Source organism: Astyanax mexicanus, chromosome 16 (genome assembly GCF_023375975.1).
Source record: "Astyanax mexicanus isolate ESR-SI-001 chromosome 16, AstMex3_surface, whole genome shotgun sequence".
Classification (NCBI taxonomy): Eukaryota; Metazoa; Chordata; class Actinopteri; order Characiformes; family Acestrorhamphidae; genus Astyanax; species Astyanax mexicanus.
In genome coordinates, this window is record NC_064423.1 from 18,085,513 (window position 1) to 18,100,733 (window position 15,221).

Genomic DNA, 15,221 nt, shown 5'->3' on the forward strand with positions numbered 1-15,221 from the left:
GTAGCTGAACTCAGCAGTAAGAAATGGAAAGTGTTAGCTTGGATGTTACCTGTTTTCTGAGCTGAATTAATGACTGATGTTTGATATCAGAATGATGTTACTGTGCTGGTTAAATGTGTACATGTGTAAGTTGTGCTCTTTGTTATAAGATGTGTATGGTGTCTGTACATTACTCTGTTCTTTAGTTACGAAGGTTAGAACACCAACATCAGGCTACACTGTCAGTTACAGCTTTTTAGATAGGGCCCCTCACATCCTAACTAAGTATTTTGAGTTAGTAGAACATTTTCTAACTGTTACAGTCCATTTTTTGAATGTTCAATCTGTAAAGTTTTCAGAATGTTCTTAGACCCTTTTTATTTAATGTTTTTGTAACATTTTTAGTGTGGTAATGATAATTTTATAATTTCCATAATGTTAGTAATACACCTGACATAAGGTTGAACTGGTGATTTTAAAAATTCTGTATCTGAACTCTTTGTACATTTGTAATGGTAATCTCTGCAGCACGTCAGCCCACTTTGTCAGGTTGGCCTGGTTTCCAGAGATTGAACAAATGAGCTGAGGGTGTGTGGATGCTTGGTTCCCCTAGTGGTGATAAAACATGTGGATGCTGGAGCGTGCCGGGCATCTGTCGGCAGACGCAGAATGACATGACTGACAGATGTGCGCCAGGGAGGAGGAGGGCAACAACACAACAGTGATTGAATAAGATTCAAGCTGTGTGTCCATCGGGGACGCTGGTGTCTCAGTGATAAAGGCTCTTAAGTCTTGCCCAAAACACATAACTCATCCCCCTCTCCTCTCAAAGCAGCCTGGGTGGGTCCCAGGCACTCCGCTTCGTTATGTGACGGACGCGGTCACACGCTGCATTGTTTCTTCTTTGTCTTCCTCGCCGTTTCCCCCAGACGCTCTGCTGCTGTCGGAGAGTCAAATTGTTCCCGCTGCCAGTTCCTCATCACTGAGGGTGTCAAATAGAGAGCATTGCTGAAGGTGAAAACTGAACTGCACTCTGTTTGTAATCTTAGTATCGACTATAATTGATTTTTAAATTAAGTCTATAAAGTTTGTGCTTAATTATTAGTATACTGTCAAACATATGCTAGATAAAAAAACGATGCGAGCTAAACAACCTGGATTATATGTCATTAGAGCTCTGTTCTCAAGACACTGTAACACATGTTGCCAACCATCACTGATTGTGGAAACGTCACACTAGACCTCCAGACTCTGGTCCCTTGATTTCCAAATGAAATGTAAAATTTACTGATGGTCAGTGATAGTTTTGTAGTCATGTCATCTGCTGGTGTTGGTCCAAATCAGTGCAGTGTTTTCCCAGAAAATCTTACAAATCTTACATCTTCATGCTTCCCTGTGCTGACAACTTTTATGGAGATGCGGATTTCATTTTCCAGCAGGAATTTGGCACACTGCCCACACTGCCAAAAAGAACCAATTAGTCTTATATAATATTCTAATTTCCTGAGACACTAATTTTTTTACATTGGCTGTAAGCCATAAATCATCAACAATAAAAGAAATTAACGCTTAAAATAGATCAAAGAGTTTCACATTTTCAACTGAATTACTAAAATAAAGTAACTTTTCAATGATATTTTATTTTTTTTACCAGTCAATACCTGTATCCTCTTTATCAGCAGCCATGCCCTTTTAATGTGTGTAGCATTGTCTTGTTTAAAAAAAGCATGGCAGTTCAATTTTACTACTACTATTTCACTACAGCTGAGTTCAATTTCACTACTAATAACAACCAGATCTGATTACTGCCGGACCTGTAGAATCAAAAAATCACTTAAATAGAACCTGTCTGACAACATGAAGCAGCTAAAAGCTCTCAAAACACTTTTTAAAAAGTGCTTTTTATATTTACTCAGGTTATCTTTCTTTGATATTAAAATTAGTTTGATCTGAAAATCTGAAAAATATCAGTATGGCAAAAAAAGCAAAAACAAAAAGAATCTGTATGGGGCAAGTACTTTTTCACGCCACTGTAAGTCATAAAAAAGTAAATGTAAGAAAACCTGCTTTTTTTTCTTCTGATTTGGGGTTTTACTTTTTCACCCTATCAAAATAATCTGTTCCATTCAAATCCTGAAGGAAGGAATGTGAGAGTTAGTTACCTGCATTGCTTTCTAAGGAGATTTACATGCCTAATCTTCACGCTTTCAGGTTTGAACTTCCCTCAGCCCAGCAGCTTCAGGCCTTCATAAAATCTCATTTCCATTTTTCATTAGAGATATCAAAGCCAAAGCAAAGGTAGTGAAATTGAGAGCAGTGAAAAAGGTACTGCAAGCAATGAGCTTCTTCTCCTTCGTCTCGTGTTCAGAACACAGGACTGCAGGCTCAGCACTGTCTGCCTGGTATCGATCAGGCTGGAGTTTCTGAATAGAAGAGGAGGGAAATCCCCAGTGGACATGCTGCTGTTACTCCAACCTCCACCCCATCCCACCCCACCATACCCCTCCAATCCCTGACTCACCTTCACCGCTCACACTCTGAATTAAATGAACAGTATTGAGCTCTCTGAGTGTCATTGCCCTGACTGACTTTAAGTGTTGCTGCTCTATTTGCAGGTTATGGGATTGGCCTGCCCCAGAACTCCCCTCTCACCTCCAACATCTCAGAATTCATCAGCCGCTACAAATCAGACGGCTACATGGACATGCTGCACGACAAGTGGTATAAGGTGGTTCCCTGTGGGAAGAGAGTCTTTGCAGTGACAGAGGTGAGAAATGCTGATCTTGCATTGAAACTACAAAAGAACTTTAAACTTTTATAAAGCTTAATGACATCATTTCTTTCACCTTCCATGTTTTTTTCCATATTTTTTTTATTTTGAATTACTTATTTCTCATGTATTATGCTCTAGAACTTCTGAAGGTGATTAATCTAAACTATTAATCAATTTGATCAATTACCATATTTTTGCACACTATAAGGCGCACCAGATTATAAGGCGCACTATCAATGATCGTCTATTTTCTGGTCTATTTTCCTACATAATGTGCAACACAGTAATGCATTAACACCATTAACACCACTAACAAACTAACTACTTCTAACCGCATTTCCTTTTTCCCCTCCTCTACTCCTCTATCCCATTAGTTCCCTTTGACCTCCTTTAGGCCCTATCTACGTAAAGTTGTTTTTACCTTCTATTACTTTTGTACTTCACTATTGTAAGTCGCTTTGGACAAAAGCGTCTGCCAAATGTAACGTAGTGTAACGTAATGTAGAGTGGAGAGCAAACAGCTGGTCTGAAGTACACGCTCAGGTCCAGAAGGTTAAAAAAGGTCAAGCGGTTTGCTTTTGCTGTTTTTGCAGCAATAGCTGCACAGCTGCACCAAGAGATGTGTAGGTATGAGAGAGAAGCACGTAGCGCATGTGAAAAAGAAAAAGACGCATGAATTCTGATTTGACCGTTCACATTAATGTCGCATGTCCATGGATTGGATACGTATCCGATTTAGGACCACATATGAAAGTGACTCAAATTTTATTTGGAAAAAATAAAATACATTTGGATTATTCACACAGCCATGAAAAAAATCACATCTGAGCCACATCGAGCAACAAATCTGATTTGAGTCACCTCAGCCTTGTAATGTAAACATTGTCTAAGACTAAATAAACAACAACTATAAAACAAAGGATTAACAAGAAGACTAGCAAACAAAAAGCAAAAATAAACAAAGAAAGAAGCAAACTAAAGAAAACAAAGCAGAAACTTACATCAACATGGCAGAACTGAGGAACAAACTAACAGCAATCAACATATAAGCAGGGTAAACTGACAGCGTCAAACAAAAAGCAGGACAGAGAACAAAATAACACATGAGGTATTTAAACACAGGCACAGACAAGGAACACCTGGGGAAGTAACGAGGGGGCGGGGTTACTAATGAGACAGCGGGGAACCCTAATGACAGGACGAGGCTAGGAACACATGATAGGAGTACAGAGGATGGAAGCACATAAGACCAAAAAAGGAAAAACACATGACAGACACAGGCTAAGTAAGACAGCAGGCATTTCTAAAAAAAAAAATACATTTACATATTTCTTGAAAGAGCCATATTATGTCTGTTTGTAGTTTTATTAATAATTGAGGGGAAAAAATCTGTATAGTGTAATGCCACATTGCAGACACATTGTTTCATACAGTATATTTTACAGTGTTTTATAATCTCTTAACATAAAAAGCAAATGGAACTTATACAGAAGTCTAGACTCTAACTTGTCAATACCGAAACTACTTAAATTCAGTTACAACTTTTTGTCCAAGGCTAACCAATCCCTCAGCACCACAGGGAACCTGACCCAGAACATTCTGTCTAAAACTTAATCAAAACAGCCCAGAATAAAAGTGCAGAATAAAAGTTCACACATCTTGTGATAGTTGTAGCAGAGAGCTGTTCAAAAGTAAACTGCATAGACTAATTCTTCTCCAACAAACCATGTCCAATTAAAATGATGTGCCATCACTTTCTGTAAGTTTTACAGGTTTATAACATTATATATATATATTTTTTAGGATGTCGGATGACTAAATGTTTACTTTCTAGATTTTCCATGAGTTCACATCTTTACACCTCTCTTACTTTTTCTCTCCCTCTCTCTCCCTCTCTCTCTCTGCTGCTTCTTTCTGCAGTCACATTTTTTTGGCAGCTAAGGTACATTTTCATAATCCCTAAAAAAACACCCACAACCAGAGAATTTTGACCCATGGCTGCATTTTGAAACTTTGCAAAGGTAGAAAAACCTTATGCCAAAATACAGCCAAGAAAAATCAGCTGTGTGCTGCTTTTCTCATAGGCAGCCCCCAGAAAACTGCCAGGGGTGTCATCTTGTAAGGTTTGTGGGTATGTAGGCACTTCAGATCCCAAAATGTATCTACTGGAGCAGTGAATAAGGGATATTTTTTATAGTAATGTGTCCTTTAATTTAAAAGAACCAATTATACTACAAAATCCTGAGGATTTCTATTAATTATATAAAAACCATTCATGTTTGAAAAGGAACATTACTGAAAAGCAGAACTGAAATTGTTAAAAAAAAACTTTCAAAAAATTATAAAAAAAAGTTAAGTTAAGTAAATCTGCTAATGTCAAAATATAATGAGTAAAAGCATAAAATTGGCTCTTTCCTGAACTTCATTTTAAATGTAATATTTTCCTATTTACGTTATTTTCAAACATGCAGAATTTGAGTTGATTCCTGTTAAGTGAAGTAGAGAAAAAAAACAGCCAGCGTCCAACCCTCACCTGTAGCCCATATACGGGACTTCATATTAGTTGGGTTTAGGTCCGGGAATTGTGGACGACAAACACTTTTTTGTTAGGTACATAATTCTATATGCGTCCCTCAATAGTTTTTGTGTCTTTTAATATTAATTTAATATTAATCTAAAGTAGAAAATACATTAAATAAAGATAAACTGTCACCACAAACTGTCTCCACAAGGCAGGCAAGGGTCAGTAAACAGGAAATCAGGTATATCAGGTCAAAATACCGAATTAAACAGTAGGATTTAGGGTTTGATCTTATAATTCTAACGGTAAGATTCAATGGGTCACATGGTAAACCGTCATCCATTAAATTGTGGCAGCAATTTAGTTAAAAGTAAAATGTATTGCCTTCACAGATTAATGATTACTGTATGATGGATCATCTTGGTAATCCCATGTAACATGTAGTAAGACATACGTATTTTTTTAATGCACACATCTACCAAAGCTCACTGAAATGCTTTAAAGCATGTAATGAATTCACGAGTGAAGAACAGGTAGCACATGGGCGTCTCTCTCTTCTTCACGGGCAAAAGCACAGGCCTTCTGTTGTGCGCCACTGGGCCATGTTATTGCGCAATTAATTGCTGTTTAATCTGATCAAACAAAGCTAATGGGCTGTTTTAAAGAAAGACTGGACAGAAGACATGAAGCATTATAATGAAGCTAAGGCTTCTTCCACCATCTGGACTGAGGAGCGCTAGGCCCAGGGTTCCAGTTATCAAATTAACAACCCACGTCTTTTTCTTTCTGTTTTTTTCTTCTTCTTCTTTCAGAGATAACACCAGGGGAGTATGCAAATGTTTGCCTTTTTCATATTTTCCATGCTTACTTTCATATCTGCGCGGCATATGCTTTATTCTTCAGTGAGTAGCCGAGCTTGAGTTCCTTTGACATATTGATTTGCCTCAGCCTTTACACTGAGTACCCTTGTATCATTATCTCCTCGGCTGTCAGAAGTATGCTTTGGATCAGATGAAAAACGGCTTCAGAAGATTCCTGACTAAATGACACGTTGAGAGGTGCCTGACATCTGCTATGAGAACCGGTGGACGGTTTTGAACTTTTTTCCTCCCAAAAAAAACATACGTTCCACAGTGTTAGCTAAGAAACTGGATTGTGGGAATGGACTGCTCTGCACTGCTCCTAATTAAGAGGAAACAAAGTAACTACAGCCTCGGTTAAAAAGATATAAATAAAAATAAATATCAAGATTTTAAGAAAAATAGATATATTAACTTTAAAATATTAACTCATACGATTAATTTGAAATCATAATTTGTAATGCATTATTATTTTTCTTAATACAAATTTTTACGGCACCAAGTTCGACCCCAACTTCTGTCGTAATTTGCCACGTCCCTGCCTAGTGCGAGTGCGCAGATTTTAATTCTGGAGCCGTTCACTTGTCAGATTGTGATCTGGTCTCGATCTGACCCAGCTATCAAATAAACTTCTTTTTAATTGAGCTAAACTGCTGATAGGCCACAGTTTAATCTGATATATAGGACTAATAATAAACTGCTATGAAGTTACACTGTCTCTGCTGCTCCGTGCTGTTTACACACTAAGAGCGTGTATGCGTATGTGCAGCTATCACTGCTCGCAGCAGCGCAACACTATTTAATACATCTGCGGCAAATTTTTAGATGAGATAAAGGTCTGACAATATCATTTATATTAATATAGACTATGCTGCTATTCAGTAAGCTCCATGTAGTATCCTATACTAGCCGGTGAGCTATTAAAACTATTTAATTTCCACAGTGTTTATATTAAGCGACGTGATGTTACTAGCCTAAACCGGAGGATTCAGGGTGCAGGAAACTGACAGACCAATTGCATGTGTTTAAAAATCACCAAAGCTGTTATCCAATCATATCTGTGCAGAGGTACAGAGCGAGCTCAATCAGACAGCGTGCTCTAAAAACAGACAGTGACGGCAGAACCCAACTTTTCAGCGAAACACAGACAGTTTAGAACGAGCACGCTTCCTGTTCTGAGAGCATAGCACTAATAAACAACACTTGAGCACTTTAGAAGCTCTTTTTCCAAAAGAACTGTATTTTTATATATATACATTTTTAAGGCTGAAAGTGAAAAAAAAACAATTCATTTGAAAAATATGTTGTTTATAATTAGTGTAATTTGAATTGCCTTTTAGTTGTTCACAATTTAAAATGCTGCTAAAACTACTAGGCTACTCTTATATAGGGGGATATGGCACTGAATGATAAAAGTGCTTGTATAAAATCTAGAACATGTAGCTAGATTTGTCTGAGAAGTATCTGTTTGTTATTACCTTATTGGATGTAAAAAAAAAGAGATCTCCATTAAACCAAAATTATTAAGATATTATTTTTTTATTTTTTTTTATATCGCCCAGCCCCAGCCCTCGCTTCCATTTGAAATGCAGGGAGCTGGGGGACAAAGCCGCGAGAGCAGAGAGACGAGAGCTTGTTCCAAAAGCAGCAGAGGTGCAGCGCTTTAAATCGAGCTGACAAGCTAACACCTCTTGCAGTAAGAACTAATGGGATGAGCCACTGTGTTCCCCAGCAAGATGTGCACGGGGGGAGCCACCAGGGACCCCGTGTTTATAAGACATTCCATGTGCTCTTACTTCTCTTTACAGAACAGTCCTCTAGAGGCAGAATCAGATTACGATCATATGGCACTCCTGGTGCCTGTTCATTAAAAAAAAAAAATCCTGAGGAAACATAAAGCATTTAAGATATAGCGTATAAAATGACTCTATGCTAATGTGGCCTGTCATCATCCATAAAGTAAAAGGAATAATAGGGATAAACAACATTTTTTTGCATGCCATTGAAAGGACATTATAGAGCAGCAATTTTTGTTTTTTTATTAATAGGATATGTATTTAATCAATTCATACTGCCTGTCAAAAGTCAAAAGCAGGATATTTGCTAATGCAAATAGTTCTCATAATGCATTTTATTAACATAAAACATTTTATTCTGTTTACGTATGAATTCAAGCCCTTCAGCAAAAATAAGTAACCAAAAAATAACCAGTTAGATGACTGATTATGAGGCAGGGTCAAATATTTTGTGTAGCAAATGTAGAAAACCCCTTAATGTGGAGACCTGTGCAAGTGCAGAAAACGCTTTTCTAGATGGTTATGACTTTCTATCCAATAACAGGAATTTGAGGCAAACCATCCTTAAACATCCTTAACAGCCTTAAAACAACCAGAGGCGAGTTTTAGGCTCGATGTGCACTCCGTATGGATTCAAACCTGTACGCTGGTGATTCCTGTATCTACTGTAACTGTAGAATAGTCCTTATTTATTCATAGTAATACTAGGAATCTGAGAAGGAATAGGTTACGCTTATTTTGCTGCCTGTGACGTGCATGCCTTCGAAGGGGAATCGAATTCTGGAAGAGAGGTAGAAATCGGCACAACATCTAAAAAAGCAACTTGCCAGACATCAGCAACAGCTTTCTACAGACCAAATAATGTGAAGAATAAAGATGCAGACCACATAGCTAAAAAAAAAAGTAATGAATAATGAATATACAGTGTCACAAACACTCAAACACAAACCTTGACAGATTATTATTATTAACATTAACTTAATATACATATATTTATGTACAGGAACCTTCTGGTGCCCCAAGCCACTGGGTGCCCCCAGGCAAGCATCCATGTTACTCATATGGTAAATCCAACCACGTCAACAGGTTCTGAGATCAGAATTCTTTTTCTACAGCACTGTCAGTTCAGACCTGACCCAGGCAGAGTGCTGTGTGATAGGGGAATCAGACTGAAGCATTATCTGGAGTGGAAGAAGCGCCCCTGGGAAAGGCAAGTCAGTAGGCTACTCGTCTGCAGTCTCCCAGAAACTTCCCCTCTACAACAGATGCCCCAAGGTCAAAACACACTCAGGAGAGACTCCACTCTGAGACTTTCTGAGAGGTTTTCTTTTTCATCTCTTTATATATATATTTATTTATTTATTTATTCTTCTTCCTTTCACTTCATTCTTCATTTCCAGGTTGCGACCAAAGAGAAAGTCATCTGTGACGTCAATAACTGCGGGGCGGTTCATGGTCAACATTTTACATTTTAATTGGAAAAAAAAACCAGGCGCATGCTGCTACTGTACGCCCCGAGGGCTGTATTTTCCACTTTCTGCCTGCAATCAAAGATAATGCGGGCTAAAGGATTCCGTAGACGTCAAAAGAAGTTGCGTCATTCAGTAGCCGGCAACATGTCTATGTTAGGAATTCCAGCTCTTTTTTTATTAGCTGTTTTTCTTCACATGGTGAAAGGAGGTTGTTTTCTTGCTGCCCTGTGAGAAGCCGAAATCCGGTGAAGCTGATACGTGTTGTTGTGTGCACATTTCCCCTTTTACTGTCATTAGAGCTTCTGAACTGAATGAGCTTGTTCAAGAGTAAAAATATAAAATGATTGCTAGATTACTTACTATCGCATGGTTTCAAGTCAAAAGATGTCAATGAAGTATTTTTGCAATTTTGTGGTCCTACTAAGAATCATTATTGTAAAAGAGGAGTGTGAAGATGAAGGTTGTTTGACACATTATATGTTCTTTACACATGATTTACACATGGTTCTGCAATGGCTTCCAAGGCTCAAATATATATTTTTTTAAATTTTATATTTCTCCCCAATTACTAAACCTCTGTTCATATTAAGCTCTGATACATGAGCTACCAGATGTTCATGCCTACTACTATTATTATATGGGGAGAGATTGCATTTATCTACCTAAAGACAGCAATATCTATTGTGCTCTCTCAGACTTCAGCTGCTGATGCAAGAAGGTCCTGTGTTCTGAACTAGTGCATAATTAAAATATGCATTTAACAACAGCAGGGGAGACAGTTTTCCATAAACGACACTATAATATTTAGCTGTTTAGCTCGAACCTGCTGAGTAGACCTGATAGTTATAAGAGGTAATTGTCATCTCAAAAACAAACCGAACGTATAAAAATCATCACTGTCTTGATTTGTCTTTTCTTTCCCTTCCTTTCTTTTCTTTCATTTCTGGCTTCCAATGTGGTTGTACTTTCCTGCATGGACCGCAACAGAATTTAATAGGTGCTCACACAGTTTGTCGTTGCATTAAATTCATAACCAGTTGTTGTCTGGGGGCCCCAGGCCTGCTTTGGGCTCTAGGCAAGTGATTGATTTGCTTCCTAGCTGGCCACCAATGTCCATAGACGTTAATTTCAGGTTGCATGTTGGTCATGATGTCAGATGACAAACATTTTACATCATGATACTGTGTAATACACAGCAAATTTCTGGAGTTCAAAAATCTGGAGTTAAACAAAAATGTGTGAAAGTGTTAAACTGTTTGAGTTCATTCTCCAACTTTAACTACAAGTTGAGTTGAGGGGAACTCTTTGGTGTTGTAGTATTATATATACAGAATTTATTCCAAGGTGTTGAGGAGCGTGACTGAAATCTCTAATGGGCGTGTCCCCCCATCCTAGCTTACCGTCAGTGTGAAGTCTTTCCCACCAGGACTACTTTCCATTTTCTGATATTTTATATAATGGTTGTTTGCCTAGCCGATGTGTTGTTGGCTATAAGAGCAAGTTACCATCTTCTGCACTGTTAAGTGTGACAAAGTGATGGTAATGCACTGAGAACTGCAATGCAATGCTACCTTTACTATCTCTCTCTCTCTCTGTCTCTTTTCTCTCTTCTCTCTCTATCTATTACCACATAACATCAAACAAGAAAAAAATATATATGTATATATCTTCCTTTTCTATTTCTCCATTCTTTTTATGTAAATATTCAGATCTATTTGTTGTTGTTTCCTAATATTTGTATCTTGTTTGCTATAATCTGTTTTTTTTTCTCTTCCCTTCTCCTTTTTCTCTTGTGGTTTACAAATTGTTCAGTTATTATTAGTGTCATTATTATTAATTTTCTTTTTTCTATGTGTTAAATTTTTTTTTCTCTTCCTCCTTTTCTCCACAATCCCCCACTTCTTATTTTTTTATTATATATATATATATATATATATATATATATATATATATATATATATATATATATATATATATATGTTATTATTATTTTTTTTTTTCTATTATTATTATTTTTTTTCTATTATATATTTTTTTGTTTTGTTTTCTTCTCACAATTCCCACAGTACCAAAAAAACTTTGTATAAACACTAATAAACAATAAAGTTAAATTGGTCCTCCGAAGAGGGGTGGTGGGCAAAAAAAAAAAAAAAAAGAAAGAAATCACCATGAATTTTTGGGCCAAATTTGTTGAAATATGTAAGACTATAGCCTTGCCATCCAATCATTTTCTGAGTATTTTTAAATATCATTATTTCCATTTAAAAACATTAAAAGAAAAAAAAAAAAAAAAGAAAGAAATCACCATGAATTTTTGGGCCAAATTTGTTGAAATATGTAAGACTATAGCCTTGCCATCCAATCATTTTCTGAGTATTTTTAAATATCATTATTTCCATTTAAAAACATTAAAAGAAAAAAAAAAAAAAAAGAAAGAAATCACCATGAATTTTTGGGCCAAATTTGTTGAAATATGTAAGACTATAGCCTTGCCATCCAATCATTTTCTGAGTATTTTTAAATATCATTATTTCCATTTAAAAACATTAAAATAATAAAAAAAAAACTGCAATGCAGGATTAAAGTTGTCATGCAATTAAAAGATTATGTACTGGCAAACACTTGTTGAGTATGAAATTTTTATTGTAATCAGTAATGATCCTTTTGTTGTCATTTTTACTCCTAAATGTTTCAGGGTTTTAAAATATTCCAATGTTTTTTAATAATATTAGTTTAATCACACAAATTTCTGCATTATTTGTGAACACTGTGAAGGAGTTTATGGTAAAATGAACTCTAGCTGAGAGCTGTATTTTAATCTAGATGGGATAAATATCCCACAACAGTTCAGATTTAACTCCTGAAGTTAAAAGGCCAACTCCCAGAGAAGAGTTACTTTAACTCTGTTACAGTGTATAGTGTGTTCGATGGTCACGCATATACACTCAAAATGATGTGATATTAACTCTTAGGGAATTTGCTGTGTAATCAGGGGTGGATTTTACCACCACGCAAACCACGCAATTGCTTGGGGCCCCAGGGATCAGGAGGCCCCCTGCTGGACAAAAGGTTGGCAAAAAAAAAACCGAAAAGAAAAAAAAATGCATTACTTCTTTTTTGTTTGACACCGCAAATACACGCAAGTTAAGCTAGGCAAGGTAGACTAAGGTAGCTTCGGCACAACTATGAAACGGTCTTATCCCGGGGGTGCCCAAAAAAGAAAGAAAATTAAGAAATGGACGTCCAGCACAGAAAGCTTGACAAAGCTCACCAATTTTTTTTCGCAGCAGCAAGAAATGAAATGTCTGACAAGGATGAGGTAGCTGAGACATTAGGGTTGTCAGAGTCAGTGTTGCATTTTGCTATACAAAAGAATACATTCTTGATCAGGGCCCCTGGAAAAAAAACGTTGCATGGGGCCCCAGAACTTCCAAATCCGCCACTGTGTGTACTGTCCAATAGACCTGACTGTACTCACACTTGCCTAAGTGACTCCATTGGAAAAAAAAATGTCCAAACCAGAGTCTGATTTAACCGGACTAAAAGTGCAAGTGTGAAAACTCAACAGTCAAAACTGGTATCATTTTTTATTTTCTGGTTTCTGAGGGTTTTTTGTGAACCTGCTTGAACGATGAGCAGAAGCATCTGCTTTATTCAAAAGTAAGCTAAAATATCTGTAAGGGACATTATCCAGAGTGGACATTATTTTAAGATTTGAGACGACTGACTGCCGATTACAGAAAGCACACCGAGCAGCGCGCCGACTGATGTGAGCGTGGCTTCTTTTTCAATTAGCCGGGATGATATTTTTTTTGTGCCAAATTCCAATTAGTTCAAGTCAGTAGGAATCCTTCTCCATCAAAGCCGCTCCTGTGAGGATTCACTCCAATCCCACTTTAACGACAAGACCTCGGCTGCCCTCGGAACGGGAAGGAGTACGACGCCCCCTGCCGTCCGGCCCAGGTATTAAATCCTCTCCGTACCGCCACTTCAAAGGGGACCTTTTTTCCCCTCAAATGGATTTTAGGCTTCACGCCTGCTGACAAAAACAAGACAGCTGAGAAAGACTGTGTCACAAAGCCTCCTAACCCCCTGCATTCATTCCCCAGCTTGTGTCACACATTTGCTGGCATGCTGGTTTGAGGGAAGGCTGGAGAATCTGTGCAGACGTTTCATTCTTGCAGCTTCTGCAGAACTACGGGAGGTCTTTTTTTTAAAAGGATCCTATTCAAAATAGGTCTGAGTTTGTGTTTGTGTGTCTTCTCTTCTTTACAGACGTTGCAGATGGGCATTCGCCACTTCTCAGGGTTGTTTGTGCTGCTGTGTGTGGGCGTGACGGGGGCGTTGCTCACTCTGGCTGGGGAACACGCCTTCTACCGTCTGGTGCTGCCTCACATTCGCCGCCGGCAGAAATTCAAATACTGGCTCCATACCAGCCAGGTAAGAATTCCTTAGTGATGGCAAATGTGATTCACTGTATTTCCAGCTTTAATTAGGTAACACAGACCTGACTAATTAGTCAGGAACCCTGTAAGCTTCTGCAATGTCATATTTATTTATTTTAATCCAGTGTTGCTAAATACATTTTTCGCCATGATCTTACATCATTGATGATGGTAGAGTCTGGCCACTGCACAAAGCCTTCTCCAGACCATCCCAAAGATTTTTAATGAGGTTAAGATCTGGACTCTGTGGTGAACAATCCATGTGTAAAAAATGATGATCTTGTGCTCCCTGAACCACTCTTTCACAAGTCCAATTCCAGCTCCATGAATCCTGACATTGTCATCTTGGAATATGACCGTGCCATCAGGGAAGAAAAATCCTTTGATGGAATAATCTGATGGAATTCAGTATAGTCAGGTAGTCAGCTGACCTCATTCTTTCAGCACACACTGTTGCTGAACCTAGACCTGACCAACTGCAGCAACTCCAGATCATTTGCTTAGTTAAATCCAGGTAGTGACTTTTTTTTTGGCCTTGCAGTAAGAGAAAGTAGTTTTTTATTGTCAATGCTGCATATGTATAGTAAATACAGAGGATTAAAATTACGTTACTCTGCTTTCCAGAAATTACAGCAAGTACAGAAATTTAATTTATAATATAAAATAATATATATATACAATACAGAAAGGACGCAAATAGACATACGTAAGACAGAAAACAACAGTGCAATAGTGTTGGGAGAGGGGGGGGTGATTAAGATGGAATGAAAGCACAACCCGTACAAACGGTAGTGCAAATATGGTGTAATAGCTTAAGTCTGGTAAAGTGAATGAGTGCACAAAGTCCTTAAAAATGAAATAAGCAAGGTACACTTGATTAAAGCACCTCAAGCTGCTTTGTTGGGCTCTGATGTGTTCTGTGTAATATTGTACTGCTCTGTTTAATGACTATTATGTATGTTCTGTTTTAATAGTATTAATAATTTAGTCTTTAGCATGGCATGCACCGAATATTCAGCAACATAAAGTTATTCAGTGTGTAAAGACTTTTTTAACCTCTGCTCATGCAGCTTTGCCATCAAGCTGCCGGCGCTCAGAGGGAGCAAAATTGGCCCTGCTCCCTCCGGGTGGGTAGATGGCGCTCTCTCCCCACATCACTAAAGGGTGATGTCCGCGGCACAGGGCGTCTGTGAGCTGATGTATCGGAACCGAGTAACTGCGCTTTCCTCTGAGCGTGCTGTGATGCTACTTGGCAATGCCGCATCAGCAGCAGCTCAGAAAGAAGCGGTGGCTGACTTCGCATGTATAGGAGGAGGCATGTGCTAGTCTTCACCCTCCTGGTGTTGGGGCATCAGTAGTGATAGGGAGAGTCCTA

General features: G+C 38.0%; 1 protein-coding gene across 1 annotated transcript in view; it reads left to right on the top strand.

Annotated features, from left to right (window-relative positions):
* Nucleotides 1–15,221, top strand: part of grin3bb (glutamate receptor, ionotropic, N-methyl-D-aspartate 3Bb) — a 119,710-nt gene that overhangs the window by 100,590 nt on the left and 3,899 nt on the right. Inside the window, exons 6-7 of the mRNA XM_007240182.4 lie at nucleotides 2,595–2,746; nucleotides 13,677–13,841. Of these exons, the coding sequence (XP_007240244.4) occupies nucleotides 2,595–2,746; nucleotides 13,677–13,841 (317 nt within the window). The remainder of the gene's footprint in view (nucleotides 1–2,594; nucleotides 2,747–13,676; nucleotides 13,842–15,221) is intronic.